Here is a 20,333-nt window from a genome sequence, read left to right on the forward strand (position 1 = left end):
GTATACAAAGTGTCAGCACCCACCACACCAGCCGGCAATGCATTCCAGTGACTCACTACTCTCTGGGAAATGAATCTCTCTGCCTAATATCCAGACTGTTCTTACTTCTGTGTGGTCCAAATGCCTGTTCCCTGCTCCTCCCGAATCTGTGCAACTGGAAACAATCGATCACCTGGCAGACCCAACTTGGGTGGTCTCATAAAATGAGGACAATCAGTTCTTCTTTCCTTGGGTAGCTATTGATTTTATCTGGGGATGTAGTTTCGTGGTAGAGCGCATGTTTCGTATGTATGAGGTCCTGGATTCAATCCCCAGCATCTCCAAAAATATTTTTCATCAGAATTACGCTTCGCGTTCCAACTTCTGAGGCTCCACAAGCATGAAATTGTCCCGGAACAGGATTTCATCTCACGGTCCCCTCAGCAGCTCAGCTCAGAGCAGCCGCCGACTGACCGGAATGTGTGAAAGTGCAATGCAGAGCGAGCAGTCCCACCTCTTGTTTGACGCTGTGTCATTCATCCATCTCACTTTATGATTCAGAGGTTGGATGTCCGCCTCGTCACTGACTATTGGCAATTGTATTTTTTTTATTTCCGCTGACTTTTTTTTTGGAAAGTTCAAAGTAAAGAGGAGCAGAAACCCCGTGAACTGAAGCAGAGGTTGAACATTGTGAGCACGTGGTATGACTGAGCATCTCGTTGTCCGGGGAGATGGTGCGGAAATCTCAATTGTTTATTCTAAAGTGAAGCTAGTTTGGCTGTGGGGATATAGCTCAGTGGTAGAGCGCATGCTTTGCATATATGAGGTCTCGGGTTCAATCCCCGGCATCTCCAAACGCTTTATGTTTCGAATTTTGAAAAGACCCTCTTGTCCTCACCTCACCTTCACACACAAGGACAGGAAAGGGTTTCTTTCCCTCGAGAAAAACCGAACGCTCTGCACACGGTAAAATTCAACGGAAGCACGCACGCGCCTTTGAAATGGCTCCCATCCCGGGGCTGGAGAGCGGGCCCAGTCATAATAACAGAGAAAATAGGATCACGAGTCGGACATTCGGCCCTTCGAGCCTGCTCCGCCGTTAGATATGATCATGGCTGAACCTCTATCTCAATACCCCATATTCCCGCTCTCTCTCAATACCCCTTGATGCCTTCTGCGTCTGGAAATCTATCTATCGCCTTCTTAAATATATTCAGTGACTTGGCCTCCACAGCCTTCTGTGGTAGAGAATTCCACAGGTTCACCACCCTCTGAGTGAAAAAATAGATTAGTCCCAGTTTCACAGATCGGGGAGGAGCAGCGGACGGGCGTTCAGACGACACAGAGGTGGGAATAGTCTGGATGTGAGGCGGTTCGTATTTTCCCAGAGAGTACTGAGTCTCTGGAATGCATTGCCGGCTGGTGCGGTGGGTGCTGACTGTCTTTTTGCCTTCTGGATGGATCTGGACCAGTTCTTGACTGAGGCAGTGATCGCATCATATAGAAGGTGAGTGGTTTTACAGTTAACCTACACATGGTCAGTGTGATCCACTGAACTCGATTCGATCGCCTGAAGGAGTCGGGGAGGAATTTCCCAGAATTGCCCCTCCTTATTGGCGCTGGATTTGTTTCTAGTTTGTCGCCGCTCCCAGGCGATTACATGTTTCCGGTGGGTGGGGCAGGTGGTGTCGGTAGGAAGTGTCTGGTCACGATGCTCCAGGCATGTGGGACAGGATTGATGAACCGACTGGTCTTTTCCTGACCATCATGTCCGTCTGTAGCCCCAGATCCTCAAGGTGTTTTCAGTGAAGTGATCTTTCAACACAAAACCACACCTGGGACAAGTCCTGCATCCGTCGACAGTGAAATTATCCTCAATGCTGTCTGTGTCGCACCTTACCCTGCTCTGAAGCTCAGGGTCTCGAAATATTCTTGCCGGCCTCTGCCACAATGTGCCTGAGGATTTCTAGTCCCGTCCAACCGTAAGCAAAGTGACTGATAACGGGAGCGTTCGAAAAATGCGCCCTGAAATAGTAAGGATGGTGACAGCACAGCCAAAGGAGTCTCTCCCCCTCTCCCACCCTTTCTTCTCAACTCCCGCTTTCTTTTCAGACTAAGTGCCGAGGCCTGGTTTCTTCCGTTCACCCACAGTTGCATCAGGTCCGCATACTTCACCTGAAATTGTCTGCTAGCATCAGAAAACGAGACGAATTTAAGACAAGTCTAAAAAGTGCCAGCAACCAACACACCAGCCGGCAATGCATTCCAGAGACTCACTATTCTCTGGGAAATAACGAACCGCCGAACATCCAGACTATTCTTACCTCTGTGTGGTCTGAACGCCTGTTCCCCGCTCCTCCCCAATCTTTGAAACTGGAAATAATCTATCACGTGGCAGACCCACCATGGGTGGTCTCATAAAATGATGACAATCAGTTCTTCTTTCCTTGGGTAGCGATTTATTTCATCTGGGGATGTAGCTCAGTGGTAGAGCGCATGCTTCGCATGTATGAGGTCCTGGGTTCAATCCCCAGCATCTCCATAAAAAATTTTCATCAGAATTACGCACGGAAAGGCGAATCGCGCTTTCGAAGCGCAGCGAGTTCCAACTTTTGAGGCTCCACAAACATTAAATTGTCCCGGAGCAGGACTTCATCTCACGGTCCCCTCAGCAGCTCAGCTCACGGTCGCCGCCGGTTGACCAGAATGTGTGACGGTGCAATGCCGAGCGAGCAGTCCCAGCTCTTGTTTGACAATGTGTCATTCATCCATCTCACTTCATGATTCAGAGATTGGATGTCCGCCTCGTCACGAACTATTGGCGATTTTTTTTTTTTATTTCCACTGACTTTTTTTGGAAAGTTCAATGTAAAGAGGAGCAGAAACCCCGTGAACTGAAGCAGAGGTTGAACATTGTGAGCACGTGGAACGACTGGGCATCGTGTTCTCCGGGAGAGACAGAGCGGAAAGCCCACTTTTTATTCTAAAGTGGAGGGGCTTTCTTCGTGGGGGTGTAGCTCAGTGGATGAGCGCATGCTTTGCATGTATGAGGTCCCGGGTTTAATCCCCGGCATCTCCAAACGCTTTATGTTTCGAATTTTGAAAAGACCCTCTTGTCCTCACATCACCTTCACACACAAGGACAGGAAAGGGTTTCTTCACCTCGAGAAAAACCGTGGGTGGCTCTGAGAAGAGCCGTTGGGTTCAGATGGTCACAAGTTGCACTTAATTTTTTATTTCCTTTTGCCCGCTGCTTTCTTCGGCTTTGCTGACTTCGGCTTGGGCTTGGCCCTCGGTTTTTCCACCTTCTTCGCCTTCGCCTTCACTGTCTTGGGGGTCTTGGGCTTCTTCGCCGCCGCTTTCTTCTTAATTGGTGATTTCGCCGCCTTTTTCGTGGTCGATTTCTTGACCGCTGGTTTCTTGGCCGTTAATTTCTTGACGGCTGTTTTTTTGGCCGCTGGTTTCTTTCCGGGAGATTTCTTCGTCACTTGTTTCTTCACCTTCTTTACCACTTTTGCCTGGGTTTCCTTCTTAGCGACTCTGAAGGAGCCCGAGGCGCCCGTGCCCTTGATCTGCACCAGGGAGCCTTTTTCCACATTTCTCTTGATACTTAATTTGATCTGGGACCGGAGCTTCTCCACATCCAGGCCTTTGGTAGCCAGAACCTTCTTTATCGCGGCCAGGGATATCCCCTTGCGATCCTTGCAATCCGCCACAATCTTAAGGATCTGTTCTCCCAACGGGGGACCGGTGGACTTGGGTCGGGGAACCGCCTTCTTCTTCTTGGGAGCCTTGGGTGGAGCGGCGGCGGCGGCAGGAGGTGCCGTTTCGGCGGCTGCAGTGTCTGTCATGTCCGGGACTCTGTCGAAAATCTCTCTGACAGTCAGAGCTGGGTCAGAAATGAAACGAGAGGCGGCGGCACAGAGCAACTTAAAGGCACAGAGCGGACGGGGCGGAGACATCCTGCTGTCAGCTCCCGGCCCCTCCAGCATCTCTGTGTTTCTCTCTCCTCTTAAACTCCCAGATTCCAATTCAAATCGGGCACTCCAGAGTCCCAGACTAGCCCCTTCCTATCTCTAACACCGGTATGTTTGCTGTCGATAAACTTTCACCGGAATTAAAAGCACCAGTTTCGATTTAAACCCGTTTCATTGCTGCACTGATCGCGCTCTCTCACCCGATCGCTGACATGATCTTCGTTTTTCGGCTGAAATCTTGAATTGATCTGAAACTTTACCTTAAATTTCCACTTCGGAGCTCGGCAGGGGAGGAAGGCGATCCTTTGACAGGGATTTTTTTTAAATTTTAATCAAAATAGACTTGGAAATCCGGCGATGAGACCGGTCAGACAAACACAGTGACATTAATCTAACCCGCCCGCCCCTTTAACACACTCTCTCTGACACAATGTTCACATCTTCACATTCACAGGACAAACTGTTCGCCAGATTGACAATTCCCGGGACAGGCTTTCCTCCCCGCTCGGCCTGTGCTGCAGATTCTCGGGGGTTAGTTGTCGTTTCCCAGCTCAGTAACTGTTAAACACTCTGAGGCCAGCGCTCCTCACAGTGTCTGGTCCCCAGATTCAGGGACAGGAGACAATCACAGCTGTGGATGTGATAATCCATATCTGGTTTTACATGATTATATTATTCACACTCAGCAATATGTTTGGTTGAGACGATAATACAAATTATCCGCTCTGGGCTCCTCCAGTCTCTCTGTCTTTCTCTCCCTCCTCCTAAACTGACTGACAGACAAAAGTAACTGGTGTCCTATCCGTCCCATTCTCAACACCCAGAGACGGCCATTTACTGAATAAATTCAACATTCACTGGCAGTCCAGTTTCAGACAGTTACAGGCTGTTTCTCTCCACCTTTCCTTACTGGACTGGAGACTGATAAATGCACCGTCAGACCGGCTCATACATAATAGAAGGGACAGTGACCGTCTCACCAACAGCACCGGAGGTCTGTTCACAGACACAGAATCAGTCTTTACCTTCCAACAGGGTGTTCATATTACGCTCAATAACACTATCCCGCTTTCATGTACAGCGCTAGAGATAGAGAAATACAGACGGACAGATAAAGAGACAGACAGAGACAGGCACACAGACAAAGTATCATTCTCACACTTCCTCTCAGTGTGTCCGTTTCACACTCAGCAAACAGTATCCCACCTTCTGTACAGCGCTAGAGAGATACAGACAGGCAGAGTATCAGCCATACGCTTCCCATCAGTGTCTCTGTATCACGCTCAGCAGCAGTATTCCACCTTCATATGTTGTACAAAAGAGAGAGAGAAACTGACCTGCAATGTCCCGTTTTCACCCAGTAACAAATTGGAAAATTCTCCATTCCAATTGCCATTCCAAGCTGGAGTGACAGATGATGCAGTCTCATCTCTCACTGATATTATTTCAGAGACAGACACATTATTAATCCCACTCTCAGGGACAGTGTCACGCATTTAACCCTCTCTTGCGTGTTGTACCCTCTGCAATTTTGCAGCTCAGGGCCCTTCTCTATTTCTCTCAGTGACCGTGAGTTTCATTCCGATTGAAATAAACTGGGACTGTTGCCGTCAGATATTAATCCTACACGGTCCCAGCAAATACACCGACTCCCACTTTCCTCCCATGTTTCTCCAGGATTGGTTCGAGGAATCCGGCCTCCAGTTACGGAGTCACAAGTTTCATTATCAGTAAAGGGACCAAGAATGAACAGAACCAATTGGCTCATTTCCGAGCCGCCCACTTTATCTCTGAAAGACTCTTTTCCATCAAAAGATACCGAGAGAAACAGCAGGGATGGAAACATCTCGTTTAATAGTTCGAGATTGTAAAGTCAGTCTGGATTCCAGCGTTAGGCACTGGTGGAATCCCATCTGTTTCCCATTCTGGTGCCTGATCCTGCACTGCCTGTGGACCCCATTCCCTCTGACCTTTCCCCCAGACCCACTTCCTTTGCTCAGACTCTGAAAAATTCCAATTGGGGAAAGTTTCCATCGATTTTTGTATTGGGAATTAAACCAGATATCTGCGCATGCGCGACTCAGCCCCGCCCCCTGCGCTGACACGTGGGGTGCAGAAGAGCGCATGCGCGCTGCCCTCCCCCCAGCTCGGCCTGTGGGCGCCATTCCCTCAGTGAGCGGAAGAAGATGGTTTAAAACAGCCGGGAATGGAGAGATCACGGCCCCCGGGGGAAGGGAGCAAAGAGCAGCCTCGTTACAGCAGCTCATCGCTTCGGGACCGTGTCCGCAGATGGGCTCAGAGATCGGCATTGAGTCCGGGGGAAGGTCAGGGGGAGTCCGGGGGCTGTTTGTAAGAGGCGGAGTGGATCAGGAACTGGTCCCGGAACATGGAGTGAGCGGGGGAAGGGAGAGGTCATTCTCGGGCTGTGTGTGAACAGGGTGTGTCCAGGGGAAGGGAGACAGAATGGGAAGAACCTGCTATTTAAAATCATTGCTGCTTTCTCTCCCCAAACCAGCAGTGAATGTTCCTGGTTTAGTTCCAGTCTCACCTTGTTCATTGTTAATGGACAGTGAAGAGTGGAAACAGAGCCGGACAGGAAGGATGTGGGGAGTTCTACAAAGATCGTCTATTGCAGGCACCAGGTCAGAAGTGTGAATGACACATTTTAAACAGCGGCAGATTGCTTTCAGTTGAACGGTTAGTCCCCTGGGAGAGGAGATGAGAAACCTGACCTGTGCCAAGGTCCCTGCCCCATCGCGTAGTCCCATTTATGTGTTAGTGGAGGGGTTGGGTTGTGTCCAGATTTAATAAATTGTTGTAAAACAGCCCAACGCACCTGTTATGCAGAAGCTGAGTGCTGCAGTACTGTAGTGGAGTCAGACACTGACACAGTTTGAATCGCTCATTTACATTTATGGATATTCAAAATAATTATTAACAGATATTAAACTGATCACTTCTGTATTTTCTTCCTCACCTGTTCTTGAGTTACCAGACATACGTTTCTTTCTACAGGCGAACCCTCGAAGGAGCCAGAATAAATGTGATATTTCCTCCACCCGAGGCACAAGGAACAGTGCAGTCAGCTCCTTCTCACACACAGTAAGTACATTATCACACACACAGAGCACAGTGACACAGACAGGTCATCTGTTCCTTAATCTCACACCGCAGAAGTACTCAGTCCCACAATGATCCCAAGTTTCAGAGACACATTTTCAATCCACAGTCAAACAGAACAGGTGACGCAGACACTGTTCCATTTCCCCCTAACTCAGTCCCACTGACAGGGAGATACAAAAATCCCAGTCCAAAATCACACTCTTAGATTGAAAAGCACTGTGTCAATCTCACAATCGGGCAACATTAAACACCAGATAGAAATCACACATGGTACCCGATTGAAAGGTACAGGTTGAATCCCAATAACGTTCCTCGAGATTCCTATTGAATTCGAGCCCAGAACTCTCACACACATGTGAGTTTAATACATGCAGTATCCATTCAAATAGTGTACCATTCGAATACAAATTGCTGGTCCAAAACTCACGTACAGTATCAGATTGAGAAATGCTGTGACAGTGTTACCTGAGAAACAAATTAGATATCAGTTTATAATATACACATAGTATGAGATTTAAAGATACTGTATCAATTCTATTAGTCCAGACTGAGATACACATTACACACGAGTCCAAAAATCTTATAAAATAAAATTTAAAGTTACAGAATCAATTCCTTTAGTGCAGACTGATCTACACATTACATACCAATTCACCAAATCATTTTGAAAGATTCATTATCATTCACAATAGTAATCACAGAAATACACATTTAATACTCGTCCAAAAAGCACACAAATTATCTGATTAAAACCTCCAGCATCAAATCCTAAAGTGTATCCATTTTTACCAATTAAATAATGAGAAGAACTACTGAAATATTAAGATATTAAAGCGACAGTATTGAATACCATAATATAATCTGAGAGAATAATTACATACAGATACAGAATGAATGTCACGCTCAAATACAGGACAGAGACACACAGACACAGAATGAATCCCACACTCACCATACTGTACCAGAGACTGACAGATGGCAGAAGGAATCCCAAACTCACATACAGTACTAGAGGTTGCCAGACATAAATTCAATCCCACACTCAAGTATGGTACGAGAGATGACAGATACAGAATGAATCACACACAGGCATACAGTACCAGAGACTGATAGATACAGAATGAATCCCACACTCACACACAGTACCAGAGACTGACTGATACAGAATGAATCCCACACTCACACACAGTACCAGAGACTGACTGACACAGAATGAATCCCACAGTCACAAACAGCACCAGAGACTGACAAATACAGAATGAATCCCACACTCACACACAGTACCAGAGACTGAATGACACAGAATGAATCCCACAGTCACAAACAGCACCAGAGACTGACAAATACAGAATGAATCCCACACTCACACACAGTACCAGAGACTGACTGACACAGAATGAATCCCACAGTCACAAACAGCACCAGAGACTGACAAATACAGAATAAATCCCACACTCACACACAGTACCAAAGACGGACAGATACAGAATGAATCCTAAACTCACACACAGCACCAGAGACTGACAGATACAGAATGAATCCTACACTCACACACAGCACCAGAGACTGACAGAAACAGAATGAATCCCACGCTAACAAACATTATGAGAAACTGCATATATGGAAATAATTCAAAACCCACACACAGTACCAGAGTATGTATATACAGAATGAATCCCACAGTCAAATAGAGTACCAGAGAGTGACAGATACAGCATGAATCCCACACTCACATGCAGTACCAGATGCTGAGAGATGCAAAGTGAATCTCACAGTCACCTATATTAGTGCAGGCTGAGTTACAAATTACTTACCAGTGCAAAAATCTCACAGTCACAGACTGAAAGATACCGTATCAATTCCATCAATGCAGGCTTAGTTACACATTACATACCAGTCCAAAAATCTCATAGTGTCAGATTGAAAGATACAGTATCAATTCCATTAGTGCAGACTGAGCTACACATTCAAAACCATTACAAAAAAACTGACACAGATTCAGACTGAAATATACAGTATTCTATTCATGCAGACTGAGCTCCACATTATATACAAGTTCAAAAATGTCACCATATCAGTTTGGAGGATACACTAATTCACAATTGTGTTCCCATCGATACAGATTTAATAGAAGTCCAAAAAGTGCCCACATTATCTGAATATATCTGACAGCATTACATTTTAAAATATATCATTATCTACCAATTAAAGACTGGGAAATAATATTCATACATTAAGGTATTAAAGATACAGTTTTGAATGCCATACTGTAAATGGAGATACAAATTAGATACAGATAAAGAATGAATCTCACACTCCGATAGAGTGCCAGAGACTGATATATGGAATAAATCCCAAACTCATACAATGTACCAGAGACACAGATTCAAAATGAATCCCACATTCACACACTGTAGCACAGACTGACAGATACAGAATTGATATCACTCACATACAGCATCAGAAATTGATAGATACAGAATGAATGTCTCACCCACACACAATACTAGAGACTGACAGATACAGAATGAATCCCACACCCACACACAATACCAGAGACTGACAGATACAGAAGGAATCCCTCATCCACACACAATACCAGAGACTGACAGATACAGAATGATTCCCACACTCACATAGAGTACCAGGAACAGAATGAATTTCACTCACATACAGTAGCAGAAACTGACAGATACAGAATGAATATCACAGTCACATTACTGCAGACTGAGTTACACTTTACAGACCAGTCCAAAGATTTCCTGGTGCCAGATTGAAAGATACAGTATAAATTCCATTAGTGCAGACTGAGCTACATATTAGATATATTGGTAAATACTCAGTATTATACTGAAATAAATAGTATCAATACCATTGGTACAGACTGAGCTACACATTATATACCAGTCCAAAAACCTCATAAATGAGCAGACAGGAAGATACAGTTTCTATTCTATTAGTACCGCCTGAGCTGTACAATACATACAAGACTGAAAATCCCATACAACATTAGACTGAAAGATACAGTATCGATTTCATTAGTGCAGACTGAGCCACACATTATATAGCAGTCCAACAATCTCATATCCTATCAGACTCAAAGATACAACATCAATTCCATGAGCACAGACTGAGCTACATGTTACTCACCAGTCCTAAAATCTTAGAGAATCAGATTGAAAGATTCAGTATCACTTCCATTATTGAAGACTGAGCTACACATCACATTCCAGTCCAAAAATCTCATACAGTATCAGACTGATAGATAGAGTATCAATTCCTTTAGTTCAGGATGAGCTACATATTGCTTACCAGTCCAAAAATCTCACACAGTGTTCGACTCCGATACAGAATTAGTCCCATTATTGCAGACTGAACTACACATTACATACCAGTCCAGTAATTTCACCATGAACAGATTGAAAGGTACATTGTCATTCACAATAGAGTTTAGAGATTAATATGTAATACTACTCCAAAACTCACACACATTCTTTGATTAAAGAAAATCAAAAGAAATCCATATTTACAAATTAAATAATCAACAGAGAACTATATATAATTTAAAGTATTAAAGATACAGTTTCAAATAAGATACTGTAAACTGAAATAAGAATACAGAATGAATTCAGACTTGCACATTGTCTCAGAGACTGAATTACAGAATGAATCCCACACTGAGATAAAGTTGCAGAGAATGGCAGATACAGAATGAATCCCACATTCACATACAGCACCAGAGACTGACAGATACAGAATGAATCCATCACTTATATATAGTACCCCTGAGACTCACAGATGCAGAATATACACCAAGCTCACAGTCAGTACCAGAGACTGACAGATATAGAATGAATCCTACACTCACATAGAGTACCACGAACAGAATGAATCTCACTCACGCACAGTATCAGGGACTGACAGATATAGAATGAATCCTACACTCACACACCATACCAGGAACAGAATGAATCTCACTCATGCACAGTACCAGGGGCTGACAGATAAAGAATGAATCTCACACTCACAAACAGTACCAGAGACTGACAGATACAGAATGAATCTCACACTCACAGACAGTACCAGAGACTGACAGATACAGAATGAAGCTCACACTCACATACAGTACCAGAGACTGACAGATACCGAATGAATCTCACACTCACAAACAGTACCAGAGACTGACAGATGCAGAATGAATCTCACAATGACATTACTGCAGACTGAGTTGCGCATTACATACCAGTCCAAAAATCTCATCGTGTCAGATTGAAAGATACAGTGTCAATTCCATTGGTGCAGACTGAGCTGCATATTCGATATATTGGTAATACTCATGTTATACTGAAATAAACATTATCAATACCATTGGTACAGACTGAGCTACACATTACATTCGAGTCCACAAACCCCATAAATGATCAGACTGGAAGGTATAGTTTAAATTCTATTCACACCACCTGAGCTAAAATTAAATAACAGCCCAACAATCTCATACAATATTAGACTGAAAGATACAGTATCGATTCCGTGAGTGCAGACAGGGCCACAGATTATATAGCAGTCCAACAATGTCACAACATATCAGACTCAAAGATACAATTTCAATTCCATTAGCCTAGACTGAGCTATATGTTACTCACCAGTCCAAAAGTCTCTCACAGTGTTAGACTCCGACACAGAATTAATCACATTATTGCAGACTGAACTACACATTACATACTAGTCCAATAATTTCAACGTGAACAGATTGAAAGGTACATTATCATTCACAATAGATTTCAGAGATTAAGAGGTAATACCACTCCAAAACTCACACACATTGTTTGATTAAAGAAAATCGAAAAGTGCATCCATATTATCAAATCAAATACTCGACAAAGAACTGTATATAATTTGGAGTGTTAAAGATACATTTTCAAGTACGATACTCTGAACTGAAATAAGAATATGGAATTAATTCAAACTTGCACATTGTCTCAGAGACTGAATTACATAATGAATCCCACACTGAGATAAAGCAGCAGAGAATGGCAGATACAGAATGAATCCCACTCACACTGACAGGTACATAGTTAATTCCACACTCACACACAGCACCAGAGACTGGCAGTGATGGAATTAACCTCACACTGACATAAAGCACCAGAGACTGTCAGATACAGAATAAACTCCACTCTCATATACAGTACCAGAGATAGACAGATACAGAATAAACCCCACTCTCATATACAGTACCAGAGATAGACAGATACAGAATAAACCCCACTCTCATATACAGTACCAGAGACAGACAGACAGGTACAGAATAAACACCACTCTCAAAAACGGTACCAGAGACAGACAGATACAGAATAAACCTCACTCTCATATACAGTACCAGAGACTGACAGATACAGAATAAACCCCACTCTCATATACAGTACCAGAGACTGTCAGATACAGAATAAACCCCACTCTCATATACAGTACCAGAGACTGTCAGATACAGAATAAACCCCACTCTCATATACAGTACCAGAGACTGTCAGATACAGAATAAACCCCACTCTCATATACAGTACCAGAGACTGTCCGATACAGAATAAACCCCACTCTCATATACAGTACCAGAGACTGTCAGATACAGAATAAACCCCACTCTCATATACAGTACCAGAGACTGTCAGATACAGAATAAACCCCACTCTCATATACAGTACCAAAAACTGACCTCTACTGGACGTAAGCGAGAACTGTAAAAAAGCGGAACAAATTCACATTATCTGTCATGGTTACAGAAACAGGACAATGTGCAATGTGAGGAAAGTTTCTGTCTGTAAATTTTACTCTCGTATTTTTGCACATTTTGACGGTGAAACATGAAGACAATTGATTCATAATAATGTTTTTCTTTCACTCATTCGATAGTTGTGAATTTGCCCCATTATATTTCACTGTACATTGCGCAGTGTTTCTCTCTGATTTCTCAGGATGATTTACATTGCTCCTCTACCCAATTTAGACTCGTATTTTCCAAGCAGTATGTGGCCTCCTTATTCCCCGTAGCGAAATGCAGCATCTCACACCTTTCTATATTGAAATTCAATGGCCATTTACACGGCCGTTCTGCAAGTTTATTTTGTCCCAGTCTTCCTCAGTATTGACAATACCCCCGAAATCAATTACAAGAATTTAACACAGCATTACAAGTAGTGTTTGGTCAAACAAAATGTACTTGGAGCTCGTCTCCATTCCCAGTTTTTCTAAATCCCACCCGTGCAAAATAATGTGAAGAATGAGTTTATCTTCTGTCCCTCTCTCATCTGTAAACTTCAATGACCCGGGGTTTGGGGACATCTACTGGCCGGAAGCAGAACTGCAACAGTTCGGAACAAATTGCTGAAACCGGACAATGTGCAGTGTGAGCGTGTTTGTGATTGGTGGCAGGTATTAAATCTGATTTTTTTATACCTGTCCATTAAACTTTACTGTTTGTTACTGAACAGTAAACAGAGCCGGACAGAAAGGATGTGGGGAGTTATACAAAGAGCACCTATTGCAGGCATCAGGTGAGAAGTTTGAAGGACTCATTTTAAACAGCGGCTGTTTTGTTTCGGTTGAACTGTTCATTCCAAGGGAGAGGGAATTAGAAATCTGATGTGTGCAACGGTCCCGTCCCCATCGGTAGTCCCATTCATGGATCAGTGCAGGGGTTCGGTTGTGTCTGGATGTCACTAAATTGTTGTAAAACAGCCCAACACACTTGGTGTGCAGAAGCTGAGTGCTGCAGTACTGCAGTTGAGTCAGACACTGACACTTTGTATCGCTGGTTTTCATTTGTGGTTATTACAATGATTATTAACAGAGATTCAATTGATCAGTTTTCTATTTTCTACTTCACCTGTTCTTGAATTACAAGACATACTTTTTCTTCCTACAGTTAAATCCTTGAAGGACCCAGAATCAGTGTGATGTTTACTCCACCCGGGGCACAAAGAGCAGTCAGTGCAGCCAGCTCCTTCTCACACACAGTAGGTACCTTATCACTCACAGAGCACAGAGACACAGACAAGTCATCAGTCCCACAGTCTCAGACAGCAGAAATAGTCAGTCGCGCACTGATCCCAATCCAACAGTCAAAGAGAGCAGGAGAGAAAGACATAATTCCCATTTCACAATGACTCAGTATCGCTGACCGGCAGATAAATATTTCCCAGTCCAAAATCACACCCAGTATCAGATTGAAAGGCACGGTGTTAATCTCACATTCGTTCAGCCTTAGCTGCAAATTAAATACCAGGTAGAACTGACACATGGTACTGATCGATAGATACAGAATGAATCACAATAGTGTACTCCAAGATTCAAATTAAATACCAGCCCACAACTCACACACATTATGAGTTTAAAGATGCCATATTCATGACAATAGTGTACACTGAGATATAAATTAGATACCAGTTCAGATGTTACCCATATTTGACTCACATATGTCCAAAAACCTCATAGTGTCAGAATGAAATGTACAGTTTCAATTCCTTTACTGCAGGCTGAGGTACACATTAGATACCAGTCGAAAATTCTCATACAGTATCAGATTGAAAGACACTGTATCAATCCCATTATTGCAGACTGAGCTACACATCACATACCAGTCCAAAAATCTCAGTGTCAAGTTGAAAGATACAGTATCAATCCCATTAGTGCAGATTGAGCTACACATTATATACCAGTCCAAAATTCGCATAAGGTATCGTACTGGAAGATAAAATATCAATTCCTTTACTGCAGACAGAGGTTCACATTAGATACCTGTCCAAAAATCACATACAGTATCATACTGAAATATATAGTATCGATTTGATTAGTACAGACTGACCGACACGTTACATACCAGTACAAAAATCTCACACAGTGTCAGACTGGAAGATACAGTATCAATTCCATTAGTGCAGACTGAACTATACCTTACAAACCAGTCTAAATATATTGTGCAGTGTCAGACTGAAAGGTACAGTCTGAATTCCATTCGTGCAGACTGAGCTACACATTATATACCGTCCAAAATTCACATACATCATCATACTGAAACAGACAGTGTGAATCCCATTAGTGTAGTCTCAGCTACACATCAGAAACTAGTCCAAAAATCTCTCGCAGTGTCTGACTGAAAGTTAGAGTGTCAATTCCATTAGTACAGTCTGAACCACACATTTCATACCAGTCGAAAAATCTCATACAGTGTCAGACTGAAAGATACAATATCAATTCCATTAGCCCAGACTGAGCTACACAATAAATACCAGTCCAATAATTTCACAGTAAAAGATTGAAATGTACATTATCTTCACAGAGATTAAAATGTAATCCGACAACAAAACTCACACACGTTGTTTGATTAAAATAAAATCCGAAACTGTATCCATATTTACAAATTAATGCTAGATGAAAGATTTGCATACATTAATGACTTAAAGATACAGTTTGAAACACCATACTGTAACCTGAAATAAGGATATAGAACGAATCCAGACTTGCACTTTGCCCAGAGACTGAGTTACAGAATGAATCCAAACTGAGATAAAATACCAGAGACTGACAGTCAAAGAATGAATCCCACACTCACAGATAGCACCAGAGATTGACAGATACAGAATGAATCCCACACTCACACACATTCCCAGAGATTGACAGTCACAGAATGAATCCCACACTCACATACAGTACCAGAGACTGAGAGATACAGAATGAATCCCACACTCACAGACTGTACTGGAGACTGACGGATACAGAATGAATATCACACTCACATATAATACCAGAGATTGACAGATACAGAATGAATCCCACACTCACAGACTGTACTGGAGACTGACGGATACAGAATGAATATCACACTCACATACAGTAACAGAGACTGACGGACAGAGAATTAATCCCAAACTCACATGCAGTCTGACATCTACTGGCCATAAGTGAGAACTGTAACAGAGTGGAACAAATTCACATTATCTTTCGTCGTTCCAGATTCAGGACAATGTGCAATGTGAGGAAATAGTTTCTCTCTGTAACTTCTACTCTCGTACTTTTTCATATTTTGTCCGTGAAAAATTAGACAATTGATTCATAATAAAGTTTTTGTTTTGCTCATTCGAAAGTTGCCCCATTATGTTTCACTCGACATTGCACAAGATTTCTGTCTGATTTCTCAGGACTCGATTTATATTAATTCAAATAAACCGAACTGAAACACAAAATAAAAACTGAGCGCAAATCTGCAAGTTTCAACGGCGACCGTCAAAAGTGAAAGGGATAAAATATAGAAAAAATTAAAACCGAAAATGCTGGAAAGACTCAGCAGGTCCGGCAGCATCTGTGGAGAAGGGAAGCTCGGGTTAACGGTTCAGGACTATGACCCTTCTATAGATCAGAAAGGTTAATCCGACATAATTGAAACAAGGAACGGGAATCAGCAGAGGGAAAGACTTCAGAAAATCAATTAATTTCACTGAATCCGGGCAATTGTGTTCCGTATCCACTGTACAGATCAGGGCACATAATAATACAAAGGATCAGAGTTAAATTCAACGTTATGGGAGAAATAAATGAATTTTAAAAGTATTTTTATGTAAATTTGACCCGTTTGTGTTTTGGAAACACTATCGCTCTGAACATCATCAAATTCGGTTCAAGTCTTGGTGTTTCTGAATTCAGCGAACTGGGATTCAAACCTGTTGGAATTAACTGTTTGGAAGGCAGCTCTACTCACCATTATAGCACCTTAGTTCACTCGGAGGGAGAAATAGAGTGTTTCTGTGGAGTTTCGGACTGAATTGCTCCCTTTTGGTTTCTGGCACTTTAATCATAGACAATAAATAGTTCCCAAACATCAGCCCCTGAACAGACACAACAAGCTGATGGAATTTCTCATTCTTTGATATTAAATAAGGTGATGGCAAAAGCGAATGGAAAGAGGTTAGGAAGAAGTCACAAAAACAATTAGGGAAGCAAACAGGAACTACGAAATCAAATTATCAAGGAATACAAAAAGAAATAGTATAGGCACAAAATAACAGGCACAAAAATAACAAAAGGAAAATCAGAATATCTGAGGGCCACGAAGGGATGCACAAGATAAACTAACAGATAACGTCAGCGAAATGCCAGAAATATTGAATTATTACTTTGCCTCAGTATTTACCCGGGAGATTAACAGGGTGAACATGATATTAGAGGAAGAGGTCAATAAAGATATCAAGACATTTAAGTTAGAAAGGGTGGGTAAAATCCTGGTCCAGATAGATTGCATCCGTGCATATTAAATGAAGCAAGGGAAGGGACAGCAGAGGCACTGTTACATATATAGAAAAAATCATCACAAAAAGGAATAGTGCCAGAGGACTGGATGACAGTTAATGTGATTCTTATAATTTAAAACAGGAGATAGAACAAGTCCAGGGAACTATAGACCAGTTAACTAAAGGCCGGTGGTCGGAATGATCATGGAATCTTTTACTCAATGCTGCAATAGAAAAATTGTAAACAATTTTACAACACCAAGTTATAGTCCAGCAATTTTATTTTAAATTCACAAGCTTTCGGAGGCTTCCTCCTTCGTCAGGTGAACGATGTGAAAATGACGAAGCAGGAAGCCTCCGAAAGCTTGTGAATTTGAAATAAAATTGCTGGACCAGAACTTGGTGTTGTAAAATTGTTTTCAATTGTCAACCCCAGTCCATCACCGGCATCTCCACATCATGACTGCAATAGAAAAACATCGAGAAACCGAAAATATAATAAAGAATAGTCAGCACGGATTTCAGAAAGGGAAGGTTTAACAGTTTGACAGAAGGTTTGAAAGTTTAAATTGTAGTTCAACATAACTTATCTGCTTTTCAATTCTACTCCTCCAGAAACAAACCTCTGTGTTTGCTTTTTATGGACTTATCAACCTGTGTTGCTACTTTTAAAGATTTGTCAATCTGTACCCCTAAATCCCTTCACACTTCGACTCCATTTAGACTCTTATTTTCCAAGCAGTATGTGGCCTCCTTATTCCCCCGAGCAAAATGCACCACCTCACACCTTTCTATATGGAAATTCAAAGGCCATTTGCACCGCCTTTCAGCAAGCTTATTAAAGTCAGTATAGATAATACCCTCTAAATTCATTAAAAGCATTTAATACAGCATTACAACTAATGTTTTATCCATAAAATGTTCTCCATTCCCAGTTTTTGAAAATCCCACCCGTGCAATATAATATGAAGAATGAGTTCATCTTCTGTCCCTCTCTCATCTGCAAACTTCAATGACCCGGGGTTTGAGGACATCTACTGGCCGGAAGCAGAACTGCAACAGTTCGGAACAAATTGCTGAAACCGGACAAGGTGCAGAGTGAGCGTGTTTGTGATTGGTGGCAGGTATTAAATCTGATTGGTTTCTTCAGATATCCAATCAGATCGATAAAGGAAAAATATTGTGACATCAGTCCCAATCACAATCATTGCCTTCCCCCATCCCTCATTACCATAGGGCTGTGGGGCTGCCTATTTAATCCGAGCTCGGAGCGGATTTGGGTCATTTCTGGGTCTGAAATTGAGTTTGAAAATGCCTGAGGACAAGAAAGCAGCTCCCAAGAAGGGCGCCAAGAAAACCTTGAGTAAAGCACCAGCCAAGGGCGGCAAGAAGCGGAGAAAGTCGAGGAAGGAGAGTTACTCCATCTACGTCTACAAAGTGATGAAGCAGGTTCACCCCGACACCGGCATCTCCTCCAAGGCCATGAGCATCACGAACTCCTTTGTGAACGATATTTTCGAGCGCATCGCGGGTGAGGCTTCCCGCCTGGCCCATTATAATAAACGGCACACCATCAGCTCCCGGGAGATCCAGACCGCCGTGCGCCTGCTGCTGCCCGGGGAACTGGCCAAGCACGCCGTGTCGGAAGGGACAAAGGCGGTGACCAAGTACACCAGCTCCAAGTAAAACTCCACAATGTACTGAAAAAAAAATAAACACAAAGGCTCTTTTAAGAGCCACCCACAGTCTCTCTGAAGACGCTGTACCGACACCTGTATGGAATCATTTTACTGTAGATAGTTTGATACTAACTGTCTCTCGATAACTCTTGTGTTTTTGTAGTTTCTCTTGAATTCTGGAAAATTCTCATAATCACAGCCCGGTTTAATCTGTGTGTCGCTTTTTTATTTAGTCCCAATAACCAAAAACGTGTCCCTGATCCTCTCATTCCCGTTCATTTTCCACCCCTTCCTCCGCATCTGCCCCTTCAGAGCCGTTTTAAGGCGGTGGATGAGACTTCAGTCATTTCATTCTCCTTTTCACGTTTGTTTGTTCATTATTCGGGAATATCACTTTCAGAACCGCAATCCTTTGTAAAACAGCAGCCCTGAAAGGGAATTCACACCGAGTACAGAATAGTCTAAAGGCTCTGTCACTGTTCGACTTCTTACACCAGGAGTCTCGGCTCCGGTTTCGATCGCGCTGCAGCTCCTGTGAACAGGGATCAATCCACAATCTGTGGTTTGTTACTTTTACAAAGATTGAGCTGGAATCTGTCCCGTTTCAAAATGGGACTTTATTCCCGCCGGATTGAAAGCGAACGGTGAAAGAAGGCGGATTTTAACCGGATTGTAAAAGATTCTGGAAGTTGTGACGGGAAATGTGGAAAAACAGAGTAAAACGAGAGAAATTATTCAACTTTTGTCTTAAGGCGACATTATTTACTGAATCCGCTTCTTGTGTTACAAATATATTGGCGGGCTTTTCAAATTTCAAAAAAACGGTTCACTTCGGGATTTTCCGCCTTTTCTCATTGCCGGCTGTTGATTGGTGAATAAAACAGCTCTCTGATTGCAGGACAATCCAATCCGGCCAATTACCGCCCCATCAGTCTACTCTCAATCATCAGCAAAGTGATGGAAGGTGTCGTCGACAGTGCTATCAAGCGGCACTTACTCACCAATAACCTGCTCACCGATGCTCAGTTTGGGTTCCGCCAGGACCACTCGGCTCCAGACCTCATTACAGCCTTGGTCCAAACATGGACAAAAGAGCTGAATTCCAGAGGTGAGGTGAGAGTGACTGCCCTTGACATCAAGGCAGCATTTGACCGAGTGTGGCACCAAGGAGCCCTAGTAAAATTGAAGTCAATGGGAATCAGGGGGAAAACTCTCCAGTGGCTGGAGTCATACCTAGCACAAAGGAAGATGGTAGTGGTTGTTGGAGGCCAATCATCTCAGCCCCAGGGCATTGC

The 20,333-nt window shown here is 42.9% G+C and overlaps 1 protein-coding gene, 1 long non-coding RNA gene and 3 other non-coding genes across 5 annotated transcripts in view; all 5 read left to right on the forward strand.

The window, feature by feature from the left end:
- The window catches only part of LOC137316677 (zinc finger protein 585A-like), a 69,456-nt gene that overhangs the window by 29,955 nt on the left and 19,168 nt on the right, over positions 1–20,333 (forward strand). The window contains exon 4 of the mRNA XM_067980523.1: positions 316–459. Coding sequence (XP_067836624.1) covers positions 316–459 — 144 coding nt within the window. The remainder of the gene's footprint in view (positions 1–315; positions 460–20,333) is intronic.
- trnaa-ugc (transfer RNA alanine (anticodon UGC)) lies at positions 762–833 on the forward strand. Its single transcript has one exon. It is a non-coding gene; the product is annotated as a tRNA-Ala (tRNA).
- On the forward strand, positions 2,450–2,521 carry trnaa-cgc (transfer RNA alanine (anticodon CGC)). The gene has a single exon. It is a non-coding gene; the product is annotated as a tRNA-Ala (tRNA).
- On the forward strand, positions 2,987–3,058 carry trnaa-ugc (transfer RNA alanine (anticodon UGC)). The gene has a single exon. It is a non-coding gene; the product is annotated as a tRNA-Ala (tRNA).
- LOC137316775 (uncharacterized) lies at positions 6,401–15,283 on the forward strand. The gene is made up of 3 exons (XR_010961598.1): positions 6,401–6,598; positions 6,972–7,058; positions 14,002–15,283. It is a non-coding gene; the product is annotated as an uncharacterized lncRNA (long non-coding RNA).

This window comes from Heptranchias perlo, unplaced genomic scaffold, assembly GCF_035084215.1.
Source record: "Heptranchias perlo isolate sHepPer1 unplaced genomic scaffold, sHepPer1.hap1 HAP1_SCAFFOLD_60, whole genome shotgun sequence".
Classification (NCBI taxonomy): Eukaryota; Metazoa; Chordata; class Chondrichthyes; order Hexanchiformes; family Hexanchidae; genus Heptranchias; species Heptranchias perlo.